General features: G+C 45.7%; 1 protein-coding gene across 2 annotated transcripts in view; it reads left to right on the forward strand.

Moving 5' to 3' along the window:
• MTHFD1L (methylenetetrahydrofolate dehydrogenase (NADP+ dependent) 1 like) overlaps positions 1 to 14,933 on the forward strand; it is a 269,374-nt gene that overhangs the window by 125,358 nt on the left and 129,083 nt on the right. For both annotated transcript variants that reach the window (XM_060240830.1, XM_060240823.1), the window contains exon 21: positions 12,405 to 12,544. In XM_060240830.1, the coding sequence (XP_060096813.1) occupies positions 12,405 to 12,544 (140 nt within the window). The remainder of the gene's footprint in view (positions 1 to 12,404; positions 12,545 to 14,933) is intronic.

Raw genomic sequence — 14,933 nt, forward strand, 5'->3', positions numbered from 1 at the left:
AGAAGTCAGAAATGTTCCATGTTGCATGAAATAGTAATGTTAAGTGTTTTAATATAGTAGTCAGCAGCGTAGAAATTCCTGGTTTAGCGCAGTAGGGCATTTGCTGCTGCACCATATGGCATAGTCAAAGAAAGAGTGCCAAGGGGTCGCAGAAGATTGCCAATCAATTTGTGAGTGAGTTTTTGGGCTGTCTTTGAACTCTAGTGTATGTTTAGTGGGAGAGCGTTTTACAACCACCTTCCAAGCACGGGCCAAGAGAGGATGCAGGCACAAGTAGGTGCTCACTTCATTCACTCTCAAAGTCTACGTTCGGGGAGCCAAACAGAGGCAAGTTGACCTTCAGGAAGACCAAATGCTCAACTGTCCAGGGTTGCAGGCGATTGTGATGTGGGCAGACAATGTCGCCCATATGCTAAAAGACGCGCTTGCTCTGCACGCTCGTCGGTGGGCACGAGAGGAATGCCTTCGTCATGGAGGAGAAGGCCGGCCAGACCCCCTCCTTCGTGACCCAGTAGTCCAAAGGAGACGTTTCCTGCGACTCGTTGGGCTTCGAAAGATAGTCCCTCACCATCGCAGCACCCGTCTCCGCTCTCAGGGGGCTACCGCTCCCAGAGGGTCCAACGAGCCGCCCGATGAGTGTCATCTCAGGACCCTTCGTGGCGTGAGTCTGGAGGGAAACAATGCCTAGCCGGGGAGGTTGGGCATGAACAGCAGTGGAAGTGGCAGATGAACTGCTTCCACCCCCCCCCTCCTCAGTTACTGGCACTGGGCCCCTCGACTCTGCAGCGCTCGACCTTCTGGGAGAGGTCATCTCGCCAGCAATCAAGCTCGTTGGCTCGCTCGGCGACTGTGCCCTTAAGATGTGGATCTAACATGGTCGCCATCATGTAGACCTTATCCTGGGTGAAAGTCTGAAAGTGGGCCTCAAGCCCTTCCTGCAGCCTATCAACCAGGGCATGCACCACTGGAAGAACGTCTGCACAGCCTTGATCTGGCACTAGAAATGAGGCCAGGTCCTCACGAACCATGTGGACCATGGGGATGACCAGTGCGATGCTTGCTGTGTCAGACAAGAGCATTTCTTTGTGGGTCTTGAAGGGCACAAGAACCTCCACAGTCTGAGAAATGACCACCCAATCCTCTTGGGTGAGACAGTTCTCATCCTGAAAGACCCTCGTCTTAGAGACAAAGGCATCCAGGGCTGCTCTCTGCTCCATCATGCACTACAGCATGGCACAGGTGGAGTTCCAGCATGTGCTGACGTCACCGATCAGGCGGTACCCTAGCACGCCTGTCAGTGTCTGTTTCTCACACAGCAGATACGGGTCCATATTGCTGCGTGAGAAGTGACCCGTGATGTGCCAACACTTCTGGGGCAGAAGTTGGTACTCATGGGTCGCGGCTAGATACCAACGATCCTGGCTTTTCATCTAGCCCAATGTGTCCTTAACGACGAGGTGGAGAAGGTGGGCCACGCAAGGAAGGCATTGTAGGCCCTGACGCTGGACAGCCACCTTGATGTTGGAGCCACCATCAGTCACCACAAAGCCCGTGGCGACGTCCCCCGCTGCCTACCCAGCCCTCTAACTGCTGTGAGAGGATGGCTCTGAGAGTGTCCGCCGTGTGTGGCGCGTCGACTGCTTTGGCGTGCAGCAAGGCCCAGCAATAGCCAGCCTGGCAGCCCTGACCCTGCTTGCCGCAACTGCCACCTCCACCCTGCAGCTCACTGAGTTGCCACCAATGCGCAGTCAGGAAGAGATACCCCTCAAACGCATGTTGGGAGCTCCAGATATCTGAGGTGAAATGCACAGTCCCTTCGGCAGCATGGGACAAATGTGCCTTCACCACAGATCTGGTCGCTCTGAAAACAACTGTCACAATGGTCCTGCTAATGGTGGTTCTAGCAGGAACTTTAAACCAGGGTGCCAGGTACTCGAGCAACCCTAGTACTCCAGAATTCTCAACCACTGAAAAAGAAAGCCCATGGGCGATCGACCTGGCAATCACCCTCCTGCCATACCTGATTCCCCCTCTTGGCACACAGGTGCCACCCCCACCAAACATCTCAGGCAGAGATGGATGGCATTCCTGCACTTCCACGGAATGCTCCTGGAGAGCTCCGGAGGTAGTCACGATGGGATGGAACTCCTGGCTGGGTGGTGTTGGCCGCTTGGGCACCCCAGCACCAGCCTGCTTCTCCCTCTTAAGAAGCACCACCGGGTGGTGCTTCCACAGGTGGTTCCGCATCCCCCCTGGAGTTAAGTGGGCAGGGTCCTGCCCACAACTGATCCGGGCCCAGCACAGCTGGCACCGTGCATAGCGTGGATCCTCCATAAGTCGGAAATGCTTCCAGACTTCGGAGGTGTATGGATGCCTAAACTGACTAGCAGCTTGGATGTCCAGAGCCATCTCCTGGGAGGGGCTCGGGGCAGACACATCGTGTCTTAAGGTTGGCCACCGGGGGGAAGTGGACGAAGATGGAGGCACCTCGTTTGTCTCCATCTCTTCCCCCTCCACCCCATGCAGCCTCCCCTCCTGGCCATCCCCTGAAGGAATGCTGGTGCCCGAAGGAACTGAAGAAGGGGGTTGGTCCTCCTCAACCAGCTTCTCCTCCAGCTCCTGCACGACAGTCTGCACCCTCCTTGGGGTGATTGTTTTGGATAGAAGAAATCCAAGCCACCCAAATCAGGAAAAGTAAAAGGACACTGCACTTTTAAAAGTCCTCTCACTAAAGTAAGATATGAGCAAATTGGCGAAAAAAAAAACCCCCACTCCAGGCCCCCACCCCCAGCAGAACCCCCTAACCCTAACCCCAAATAAGCTACCCAGTACTCATCCAAATCTGGATAACTAAAGGAACTCTGAGTCTTAAAAAGTCCTTTTACTAACTAAAATAAAACAAGAACCCCAAGACTGCCTTACCTTAGATGTCTTCTCTACTCCAGGCAAGTCAGGCAAGGCTGAGAGAGAGCAGCAGCAGCTGAGGCCAAGGGCCAGCACAGCACAATCTCTCTCACACACCAACACAGCAGCAATGGAATGGAGTCCAGCCAGGCAGACTCCTTAAAAAGGTTCTCTGGCCCTACACAGAGCAGTTTAAAAAAATAGCACTGCTCTGTGATTGGCCAGAGAACACTGTTTACTTGGATACCCAAGTAAACAAAAGAACAACAATGTTGCTGATGGCTGGAAGATTAGCCCAGCCATCAGCTACACAATAGCCCTGCAAAGCATGCATTTGCAATGCATTTTGCAAATGCATGCTTTGGATTGGCTGCTGGAGCTCCTCTCCCCCTCCCTCCCTGATCCCAGGGAGGCTATGGGAGAAGCGGGAAAAGGCTTCCAAAGGAGGGAAAGGAGGCAAGCAGCTCCCCTGAGGCTGCAGAAGCTCCTTTCTTGCCTTTCCATTGACTTCCAAATACTTCCGAATATATATTTGGAAGTATACGGGGAGCCGTATACGGCTCCCGTTTAATGGGCTGAAAATGGATTTGGAAGTATACGGTGCCGTATACTTCCAAATCAGCGGTGATTCGGGGGGTTATTCGGTTCAGCTGAACCGAATACACACCCCTACTACACACATCTGTTGTCAGTCTGCAGCACAGTCAGAGTTGAACATTTCCTGGCTGTAAGCTCATCGAGAAGACTTGAACAGGATTCTGAATAGACTTGCTTAGGAATGCTCGGCTAGTGGCAGTATAATTATTAAGAGCTGTGACACAGGAATCCTGTAGTTCAAAGCACATCTTGGCTATAAGTTAATTGGAAGTCATTAAGCAATCTAATTAATATATGAATAATAATAATATTGTATGGCTTCAATAAAAATATTGCAACAATGCAATATCATTGGCTATTATATGGTTAAAGAGCCATTGTAAGGGTTGTTGGAAGGTGAAACACTTTGCAGTTGTGAAAATATGCCTGAGGGTCAAAGTATTATTAAAGGCTATGTGTCTTTTTCTAACTGCACAGACTGGATTGAAGATAGGTAAAATGTGTAGGGCATCATGAGCAACTCAGAAAGTTTTAGGCATTGGTTGAGTTGAATGTGTAAAAGTCTTCTGAAATTATAGGAAACACTGGAGTAGATATGGGAGCATGACATTCCTAGTCAGTCTAATAAAGAGGGATTTTTTTTTCAGGTCCCATTGCATAAACGTTGAGTTTATTCACCCTTGCTGTAGTAACAGTTTATTCTGGCAGCTGTTTGCTTTGGGGTTTTTTCACTTGCAAAATGATTCAAGCATTGCTTCCCAACCAGGCTGCCTTGGATCCACTGGGACAAAGTTCATGTGCTTCGTTGACTTTGAACTTTTCCTTTCCAGAGTTTCCTTGCTGACAGCTGCACCAGGACAGATATGTTTACATCATGAAAGTAGATGGCAGCTTGCAATTCAGAATTTCCATTTCCTTTTACATTGTTCTGGAATTTCTCCTCCACCATTCCAATGTCCTGAAACTTTAGCCTACTGTGCATGTTTCTCAAATTCTTACAGTGTGTGCCCTTTGTTTTGATTTCAATGTGCTGATACTAAACATGGACTACAGGAAGATCAGTTTCATCAGTCTCTGTTTACAAGAGATTTACTCATGAGTTATATGAATTTTCTTATCACTACTCCATTTTGTAGTCTTGTAGACTTAAACATGTGGCCTCTTCTTGTAAGGCTTCCAAAGTTCCAGCTATTTCAAAAGCCACAGTTGTGTTCACATCTGTTGTAGGTTGCAGCATGGAGAACAGTGTCACTGTTTTATGTACATAAATGCTATGAAATCTGATTGACTGCTTTGGCCAATAAACTGTTCTGATTTTTATTTTGACATTCAGTATTCTATAAAAGGAAAGATACGTTTCCCAAGAGCATGTTAATAATTCCATTGAAAGAATGGACAGTATAAACCACAAGTCTTAAATCCTCAAAATGTTGGGGGAGAGTGCTGTTGAAAGCTCAAATGGGATTACATTCTTCAGTATCTATTTTAAACCATTTGTTTAAGGCACTTCCCTTTATTGTTTTCCTCCTATATATTAGTCTCTTCATCCTTGTAATTCTGGACCTGTACTTATTTTCTTTCTACTATCTTGATAAAGTTCTTAGATACAACAATAGTAATACTACATTAAAAAAAAAAATGGGGGGAAAGCACTCTGTTTTCTTGCTAGTTCTCTTCCTCAGTTGTAGTAGTTAAAGTGTCATATTAGGTACTGGGAATCCCCACTCTGCCATGGAAGATTACTGAGTGACCTTGAGCCAAACATATTCTTTCTGTGAAGACTCCCTCACAGGGTTGTTGTTAGGATAATATGGAGGTGAGGAGAACAGCAGAGTCATTTGGTCCCACTGGGGAGAAAGGCAAGATATAAATTAAGCAAATTAAAGAAAAATTTGCAGGTGGTAAAAAATTAAAGTTTGAATTTTGCATTTTCCTAGTGGTCATTTGTGGGATTGTAAGTATAACTGGCCTACATAAACAAAGAAGCAAATTTAAGTTGACAATCCTATGCAGTGTACTGCAGTCTAAATCCATTGACATCAATGAGTTTAGCCTGGAATAACTCAGCATAGGATTGTACTGTAAATCCCTTTGATTTAAATGGAGATGTCAGACATATGCTTAACTTTAACTTTAAAATGCTACTTTAGCTGGATTTTGCCCTGTAATTTGGAGGTTGGGGCATGTTTTTTGTGGGAGAATCTTGAAGAAGCAGGTTTTTTTCTAAGTTTGAACCACATAAATAAACTTTTATTCTTGTAATTAAAGTCCAGTGAATCTTTCTTGCCTTTTTGGCCTCTCTTATTTATGTTTTCATTGGCACTCTGATTTGAAAGCAGGAAATCATACAAAAGTGATTGTGCTGAATATTTGAGCACAAACAGGTTTCAGAGTACATGGATTTGGCACATGGCTTTATCTTAACATTTACTCTCTGTTTTATTTCCTTTGCAGTTGGTTGCCTTTATCCTAGCACCTTTATACTGCATCCTGTTTCCTTCCTCTCTCAGAAGTTGTAGTACTAGCAATCCAGCCTTTGTTTGTCCCACTTGAGTCTTTAAAATAATAAATTTTGTTCTTATTGAGATAAGCCTTTAATGCATATTTTAAAAAATAAAACATTTAGTCAGATTCTTAACCTCCCCCACCCCGTCCATTTTATTTTGTTAAACAGTTTTGCTTTATATTTTCTTTAATTCTGCCCAAAGCAAATTGGAAAGGTGGATGGCAGGAAAGAGTGATCCAGATGTGGACTCTTAGTATCTTTGTGCAAAATACTTTCTGTTCCTTGAGTTTTCTAAACTGGATTGCAAATAATTTGCATGTGAGTTTCTTTTAGCTGCCACTTGGAAGCTGTGGTTTGTGTCCAGGGAAAGATACTAATCCTCAACAAAGTGTCCTTTCCTCTCCTTCAGTGCCCAGTCCACCAACAATAGCCTAGGAAAAATGCTCCGAAGAGTATTCTGTCCTTACCTTTCTTCTGTGCCTTCTGTACTGATTGCTTGGGTTGCCTGTTTACCTACCTGAGCCTGAGTCTCAGTGGAGAGAGAGTCAAGTGTTAATCAAGGACTCTAATGTTGGTCACAGATACTTCATCCATGCACATTCTTACACTGCTTCTTGTAACCATGTGAGCTTAGGAGGACTCATGTGTACTTTGATATGTGTCCACATAACAGCCACTTCTTACCTGATTCCAAACTGAAGAAGCCATAAGAAGTCAGGGTGGTGAGAACCAGAAATGATTGTGAGGCACTCCAAAGGGATCTGTTGAGGCTGGGTGAGTGGGCATCAACGTGGCAAATGAGGTTCAATGTGGCCAAGTGCAAAGTAATGCACATTGGGGCCAAGAATCCCAACTGCAAATACAAGTTGATGGGGTGTGAACTGGCAGAGACTGACCAAGAGAGAGATCTTGGGGTTGTGGTAGATAACTCACTGAAAATGTCAAGACAGTGTGCAATTGCAATAAAAAAGGCCAATGCCATGCTGGGAATTATTAGGAAGGGAATTGAAAACAAATCAGCCAGTATCATAATGCCCCTGTATAAATCGATGGTGCGGTTTCATTTGGAGTACTGTGTGCAGTTCTGGTCGCCGCACCTCAAAAAGAATATTATAGCATTGGAAAAAGTCCAGAAAAGGGCAACTAGAATGATTAAAGGTTTGGAACACTTTCCCTATGAAGAAAGGTTAAAACGCTTGGGGCTCTTTAGCTTGGAGAAATGTCGACTGCGGAGTGACATGATAGAGGTTTACAAGATCATGCATGGGATGGCGAAAGTAGAGAAAGAAGTACTTTTCTCCCTTTCTCACAATACAAGAACTCGTGGGCATTCAATGAAATTGCTGAGCAGTCTGGTTAAAACGGATAGAAGGAAGTACTTCTTCACCCAAAGGGTGATTAACATGTGGAATTCACTGCCACAGGAGGTGGCGGCGGCTATATATTTGGGGGGGGGGGAGTTGGCCACTGTGTGACACAGAGTGTTGGACTGGATGGGCCATTGACCTGATCCAACATAGATTTGTTCTATCGTCATATTCTTTGTCAAAAATTTTGTTTTATGGTAGTTGATCTTCAGTCCTGCCCAGTAACCAAATTGGTTAATCTTGTTTATAAGACAGTTGAATCAATTGAATCTATTGGTTGCTTTAGTATAAGAACCAGATCATCCGCAAAGGCTCTTAATTTATATTGTTCACCTTTTACCACCGCTCCTTTAATACTTATATCTTCTCTTATCTGGTTATTCAATATCTCTAAGCATAAAATAAAAAGGAGTGGTGACAATGGGCAACCTTGTCTTGTACCCTTTTGGATATCAATTGCTTCTGTTAATTCACCATTCACCATCATTCTTGCTCTTTGGGACAAATATATTGATTCTATTGCTCTCAAGAAATTTTCACCATGTTTCATTCCCTTCAGTTGTTGCAGCATAAATTGCCAACAAACATTATCAAAGGCCTTCTCAGCATCCAAACAAATTAATGCCAATTGTTTCTCTGGACGAGTCTCATAATATTCCTATATTTCGGCACCACCCAGCCGAGTGGCCGCCTTAGGCTGGGGGCCGCCCATTACCTCCCCTGCCAGATGGGAGACAATTGGTTTGCCCTGGGCTGCCTGGGGGCGGGCAGCCTTATATAGGCTGGCCCGTCCCCCTGTGGCGCAGTTCTTTCCCCAGGGTCTCGTCGGGAGAAAGACTTACAGTCCACGAACAGGTGTGGCTGTGCGTTGGGCCTTGGCTGTTCGGCAGGTGGAGCTGCTAACGGTGGCTTCGGGCGGCAGGAGAAGCGGTGGACTACGAGCCAGGACGAGCTGTAGCCGTTTTTTGCGGCTTGGAGGCAGGCGGAGCAGCTTGGCGCTGCGAGCGTCGGCGCGCTTGTCGGGCTCCTCAGGGAGTATTTGGCGGCTTCTCTCAGGCCTCTTCTCTTTCCCCAGTAGCATTTAGGTTCAGTTGGGGCCCGGGTATTGGGAGCGGGCTATTTAGGCGGGCGGATTTCGGTAGCATTCCTCTGGGTGGCCGCGTTAGCGGTTAGCTTCTTCCCGCCTTTCCTGTCCACCCCCCCTTGCCTTTCCTTGGCTGCAGGGAGCACGTGGCTCTTCCCGCCCCTTTTTCTATTCACCCCCTCTCGCTTTTTTAGTGGGCGGGGTGTGCGGCGCGGAGCGGGTGGCCCTTCCCGCCTTTTTTCACCCACCACCTCTTCACTTTTTCCGTTTGCGGGCTGTGCGCGCTGAGTGGTGCTCGTAGCTAGGGTATTATTTGCTTGGGCTAGCTACCAACGAACAGTTTTGCTGGTGGGGGTGCTGGTGATTGGTGTTGGGTGGCTGGGCTGAAGAGTGTAAGGGGCTTGTGCAGTCCCATTGGGACGGAGCTGTCAGAGCCAGTAAGCAGGCTTGCATAGCCCCCCCCCCCCATTACCGCTTTGGTATTGCTATTCCTTAACACCCTTGGTGGATTACCAGAAGGGCTGGTGTTTTAGGCACTGAGGCAGGGGCTGCTGGGTAAGTGGTTGTGCCTGAGCCTTTATTAGGCCATGTGGGAGTGAGGCGTTTGTTGGCTGGGTTTTTTGGTCTTGAGTGGGGGCGTTTGTTTCATAGGGGCTATGGGGCCTAAGAAGGGTCAGGGCCCTTCAAAGGGTAAACAGCCTGCCAGAAAACCAGTGAAGAGGCCCTGTCCAGCTGAGCCCCCGACTGATGAGTGGGATGATGCAAGTACCCGCCAAGCGATTTTGGACAGCTTGGCGGCTGTGGAGGGCGAAAGGGGTGTCGCCGGTCCCTCTCGGCACACGTCAGGTCTTACGGGCAATGGTAGGGCGGCAACCATCACTTTCCAGAGGGAGGTGCTTGCTTGATTATCTGCCTTACAGGACGGCAATGAGGGCGATGCGCTGGACACTGAAGCACTGAGACATGCTTGGAATAAAAATAGGGTTTTTTGGCATTTTAAAATTACTTTTTCTGTGCTCCAAGCAGACTCAAAGCAGTTTACGAAGTCAAAAAGGGGGGGGGGGGGAACCATCAATAACAAAAGTATTTAAAGGTGGGTTACTTAACAACAAACTAACCTACCTGCCATGAATCCATAGGGTGTGGATGGAGGCAGAGAAGTTGGTATCATTTCTGCCTGTTCCTCCACAAGCAAAGAGACAGGCACAGGAGACTGGAATATAGTTGAATAACTAGTATGAAATATTATTGGATGAAATTGTAAAACACTTAGGCAGGCAGAAATACAGGAGCTACTAATTATTCTTGTGCCCACATGCACTTGTGCAATGTGTAAACTAAGGTATGAGAATAGGCTTCCCAATCCCCAGGTCCCAGCGGAGGATCCCCTGGTTTTACAGGCTTCCCCCCACCCCCAGCCAGCTGGCCTGCAGGGGGAAGCCACGCCCCCACAGCCACCAGTACCTCTAGAGCTCCCGCAGGTTAAGAAACCTGCAAACAGGTCCCGTTTTAAAATGCCTCTTTGTGTGTGTGTGCGCCCCTTTAAAGTTGAGAAGGAAGCAGGAAGTACTTCATGGGGAAGGGTAGAAGCAGAGCCTCGGTTTGTTTTGCTTTTATTTCACAGCGGGAGAGAGCAGCATAGCCCCTCTAATTGTCAGATGTCCTTGTGGAGGAACCACACCCAGTGAGTGAGAGAGAGAGTACTTTTCAGAAGTCTTTGTAGGGGAGGCAGTAATAGTGTGTGTCTGCCTCTGTGCTTGTTTTGCATTGTTTTCAGAGTCTTTGTATAGGAGCCTGTTTATGGGATAGAGGAAAACTCCACCTCTCTCTGTTTTGTTTGCTTGTGTTAGGCTGAAGAACAGCAGTTACTGTGAGTAAAGCCCCAATGAGATCACATGTGAGCTTGCAAACTCTGTGCATTTTGGCTGCTTTTTGTGTGTTTACACTTTCATTTAGTAGAATTGCAGCTATTGGGGGATGAGGAAATGATGACTATTCAGGTGAACTGCACTGCTGTATTTTTATGCATTTATTTTGGAAATGAGAAAGTCTGTCTCCGCCCCAAAGTCTCCTGGTTCCACTCCCAAAGTCCCCAGATATTTTCTGAATTATACTTGGCAACCCTATAAGAAGCAAGAGGAAGCAGCAAGGGGAGCAGATTATTGATTCAATCTGGGGAGGGCATCTGAAACAGCAAGGATCTCTAGCCAGCCACAGATCCAAGAGAACCTCAGATTTGCAAAGAAGGGAAGGCCTGAATATTTCCCACTGCCGAATTCAGAGTTTCATTGTAGCACCAGTGTCTAAAATAAATTTAGGCAGCGTTATTTTCCACTCCTGTTTGTCTCTAGTGTCTTGGAAGTGGGCTGAGATTGCATTTGAGACCCCTTGTGTTCATTGGTCATAAAAGTAGATGAGATGGGCAGAGACAGTGGACAGCAAATCGGAGACCTCTGGGGGGTCTTGTTGAAAACATTCTTGGGAACTGTGGTTTATGTGGAGTGGGAAACATTGCATTGCGTAAGCAACACTGTTATGCACTCAACACATTGCTCCATAATTCTGAACATGAGTCAGCTGCATATGAGTGTAGTAGTGATTGCCACCAACTGCAGACACCAAAGCAGCACATAAACTTGAAATACAGCTTATTTTAAATTACAAACACAACTGCAGTTCATGAAAAAGATGGGTGTTTCAGGAGGATCAGTTTGATTTTTCAAGTGGGTTACTTGCAAGAATCTCAGCATCACTAGATGTAACTTAAATATGCCTTTTTGTTGTAACATTTTTGTCATTTTGTCATTTGCTTTTGTTGCAGTGTATGTTCTGTGCTTCCCCCCCCCCCCCGAGTGCAATATTCCATTTTTGTTTTTGCCATTTCTGGCAAATAATGCTGAACTAGGTGGGTGCTAATGTACTAACGAAAGAGACTGAACTACAGATCAAAGTTCCTTGTTCAAATCTCACCTAAATTACTTTAGGGAAGCCATTATATCCCAGCCTCAATTTTCACCCACAATATGGAAGATCATAATAGTGATCTGCTTATAAGGTTGTTTCAAGGACCGTAAAAGGAAAATGTATAGGAAGTGTTCTGAATATTTCATACTGTTGAGGGACCCTATATCCATGCTGTGCCATGCACACAGAAGCTTGTTGAAACAGCATCTGCATGTGGCCTGTTCTATATTGTGGGCATTAACTAGAAAGTGGCTTCCCATATGCTGAGTGTCCATCCCACTGCCAGATCTCCCTACAAATGGTTGGGTGATGAATTGCAACATAATATGGAAGCTCCATGCAGCAGCACATTTACACTTGGCATGTGCTTCAGACTTGAAGCCATTTCAGCTGTTTGATTCCACAAAGTTGCCATAAAGACTGTGTGTGATAAGGTGGCTAAATTGGGAAAAGAAATTGCAAGAAGCAGTCTTGAATGTTTGTAGTTTGAAACAACGCAGAGTGAATAGTGTTAAATATAATCCACTGATTTATTCATTTGCACTCTCAGGAAGAAAATAACTCTGGAATATATTCTGTTCATTTGCTGACTATACGTTATGCATATTTCCTCTGCATAGATCCAGGTGGGCAGCCATGTTAGTCTGAAGCATTAGGACAAAGTTTGAGTCCAGTGGCACTTAGGACCAATGAAGTTTAATTCTGGGTATAAAATTTTGGGTGCATGTACACTTGTTCATAGGTTTGTGTGAAACATATGCTTATGAAGTGATCCAGACCCTCATGTCTGGAGGAGTTTTTTAAAAAATAATAATGTTCCCTCCACCTGCCCTGATTCATGCCAAGCAACTTGCCACTCACACAAGAGAGTATGAGTCCCTTCTTGCGTGGAGCTGAGTTTGGGTTCTGAGTCTGACCACGGTGAAATGGAAGCTTTTTCCTTGACACTCTCATCCCTCTTCATTGAAATTCATCCTTGCAGTGACCGAAGCTGGTTTTGGTGCTGATATCGGGATGGAGAAATTCTTCAACATCAAATGCAGAGCTTCTGGCTTGGTTCCCAGTGCGGTTGTGCTTGTTGCTACAGTGAGAGCATTGAAGATGCATGGAGGTGGGCCAAATGTAAGTTGTTATACTTACTTAATAAAACAAATAATAAATCATGAGAACTCCCTCTGATTAAAAAAAGGTCCTTTTTGGAGATATGTATAAACATTTTTATTTTTAAATCGTTGGAACAGCTCACTCTGTGGCACGATTAACAGAAATGCTTGTTGCACTGTCTTTCATCATACAGATATCCTCTGTGGCATTATCCTTGGAGATTACTTGACTTGGACATACAAATGAGGGGAGCTCTAAAAATGATTAACATATTGGAAGGGGAATGAAGTCTGTTTGCAGTCTCCTTTCTCTTTCTCCATCTGTGATGGAACCGGCCCGATTCTGCCTTCAGACCCGGTCCCGTCAACTCCCTATTGAGTCGCCAACTCCTGGAGGGAGCTATTTCTCCTTCGGCCACTTGGGCTCACTGCCACCACCTGCTCAGTCTAGGGGTTCGGATTGAGAGGAACAGGACTCCCAATCCCCCTCTCTAGCTCTGAGGCCAGGCCTCAAGGTCCTCTGCCACCCTGTACTTGGGATTCACAGAGACCAAAGCACTTCTTCGGGGAACCCCTCGAGGATTGGCACCTTATCCAACCACAGGCCTTTCCCCGGGGCCCCCTTCATAAAGCGTGGTCTAAAGCGGTTGGGGATCTATGTGGTACAGAGTTTGACTGCCAGCATTCAAAACAGTAAAAATATTTAATTAAAAGAGAAAAAGAAAAGAAAAGTAAAACAAAACCAAAACCAAAACCAGTTGCATATAAAAGTTTAGCACAGCACAGCACCCGAACAGCAACCAGCATGACAAATAAAAGGTGGATTTAAACACATCCTACTGTCCCTGGTCTAAACTTGCCCTGCCTTGTGGATGACTTACTCGGTCTGACTGCCTGGGGTCCTTTTCCTCTTGATTAGGCCTCTCCCACAGGCAGGAGCCCCCACACTGGCAACCTCTTCCTTTGAGCGCCAGCTGAGAACTGGCCTTTTCCCGCCTAACTCAAATAAATAAAACAAAAGAACTTCCTGCCCCTCTAGGAGGCTTTCCCCCTAGAGTTGCTGGTTTAACTCCAGAAGGGGGGAGGCAGTGAGGGGAAGGCTAAAGAACTTCCTGCCCCTCTAGGAGGCTTTCCCCCTAGAGGCGCTGGTTTAACTCTGGAAGGGAGGAGGTGATGGAGGGAGGCTAGGCCAAAGCCTGCTTTAGTAGTTTAATGTTCCCTTCCAATGAAGCACCAACATTAACTAAGATGGCGTTTCTCCACACCATCTTAACCCAGGGTTTGGCCCTTATTACTTTATGGCCTCACAGTGTACTTTATTTTGCCATGGGTAAACTCATGGAGTCTCATAGTTTCATCTACTGTTTTTATGCTGCCAGTTCTTGCCTCTCTATTTGCTATTTTCTCAGCCCTTGAACTGTGCTGTTCTAACTATGAATTCATTACAGCCAGTCAAAAAATTTTGATTTTTTTTTATGAGTTGCTGAAATTTACAGAATTTAAAAAGTATTTTCACTTTGCCAGAATGTGGACTGTCTCTTTAGCATCTTTTGATCTGGATTGCAGCAACAGTCAAAGCTTGAGTTCTCTTGCTTTTGTAACATTTTCCCATTTTTTTCAGCCTGTCACCCAAGCATGCAATCTGACTTTCATCTTAGTTGACCATTCCTTGAATGTCAGAGTTAGAGCCTTATAGTTCTGTCTGTCTATCTCTCTTTCTCTCCCTCTCTCTCTGCTTTTGCTTCCTCTTCCACTGGCTGTTGCTGTTGGTAATCCAGTTACCTTCCATTTGCCCAGAACTTCCAGGACGGTTCTAGAACAGTTCCTTGGGGCTGAGTTGTTCCACCAGGCTTATGGTTGAGGGCTGCAATGGGTTCCTCTCTGATAGGCTTCATCTAGGATTGGCCTCCCCCTTCTTCTCCTCCTTCCCCTCTTTTTCCTTCTTATTCAGATGATTATACAATGCCCCTCACTGTGATTTTATACAGTCTTTTAGCAGCAAAATAGTTGTATTTTATTGATTCTATTGATTTTATTGTAATTATTTAATTTGCTAATATATTTTTGTAATTATTATACTGTTTCAAAGTATGTGTTCTGTAAATTGTTGTTACCCACTCTGAGCCAGTTTTGGGAGAGCGGGTTATAATTCAAATAAATAAATAATAAATAAAATCTTGATTCTCCAATCGTCAAGTATGCTGGCCCTCTGTCATATGCAGTTAGTATGCTGTTCCCCTCAGGGCCTCCCTTTCTACTTTTGCATCTAACATAATGTCTGTAGTTTTTAGGGATTCCATCATCGCCTCCCCTGCTTTTCTTTTTGCACATTATCACTCCTACCCTCTCCATTCCCTCCAGGAATTGCTTCACTGCTTCATACTTGGACTTTCATACTGAAGCTCCCT

Source organism: Heteronotia binoei, chromosome 1 (genome assembly GCF_032191835.1).
Source record: "Heteronotia binoei isolate CCM8104 ecotype False Entrance Well chromosome 1, APGP_CSIRO_Hbin_v1, whole genome shotgun sequence".
In the NCBI taxonomy this organism is placed as follows: domain Eukaryota; kingdom Metazoa; phylum Chordata; class Lepidosauria; order Squamata; family Gekkonidae; genus Heteronotia; species Heteronotia binoei.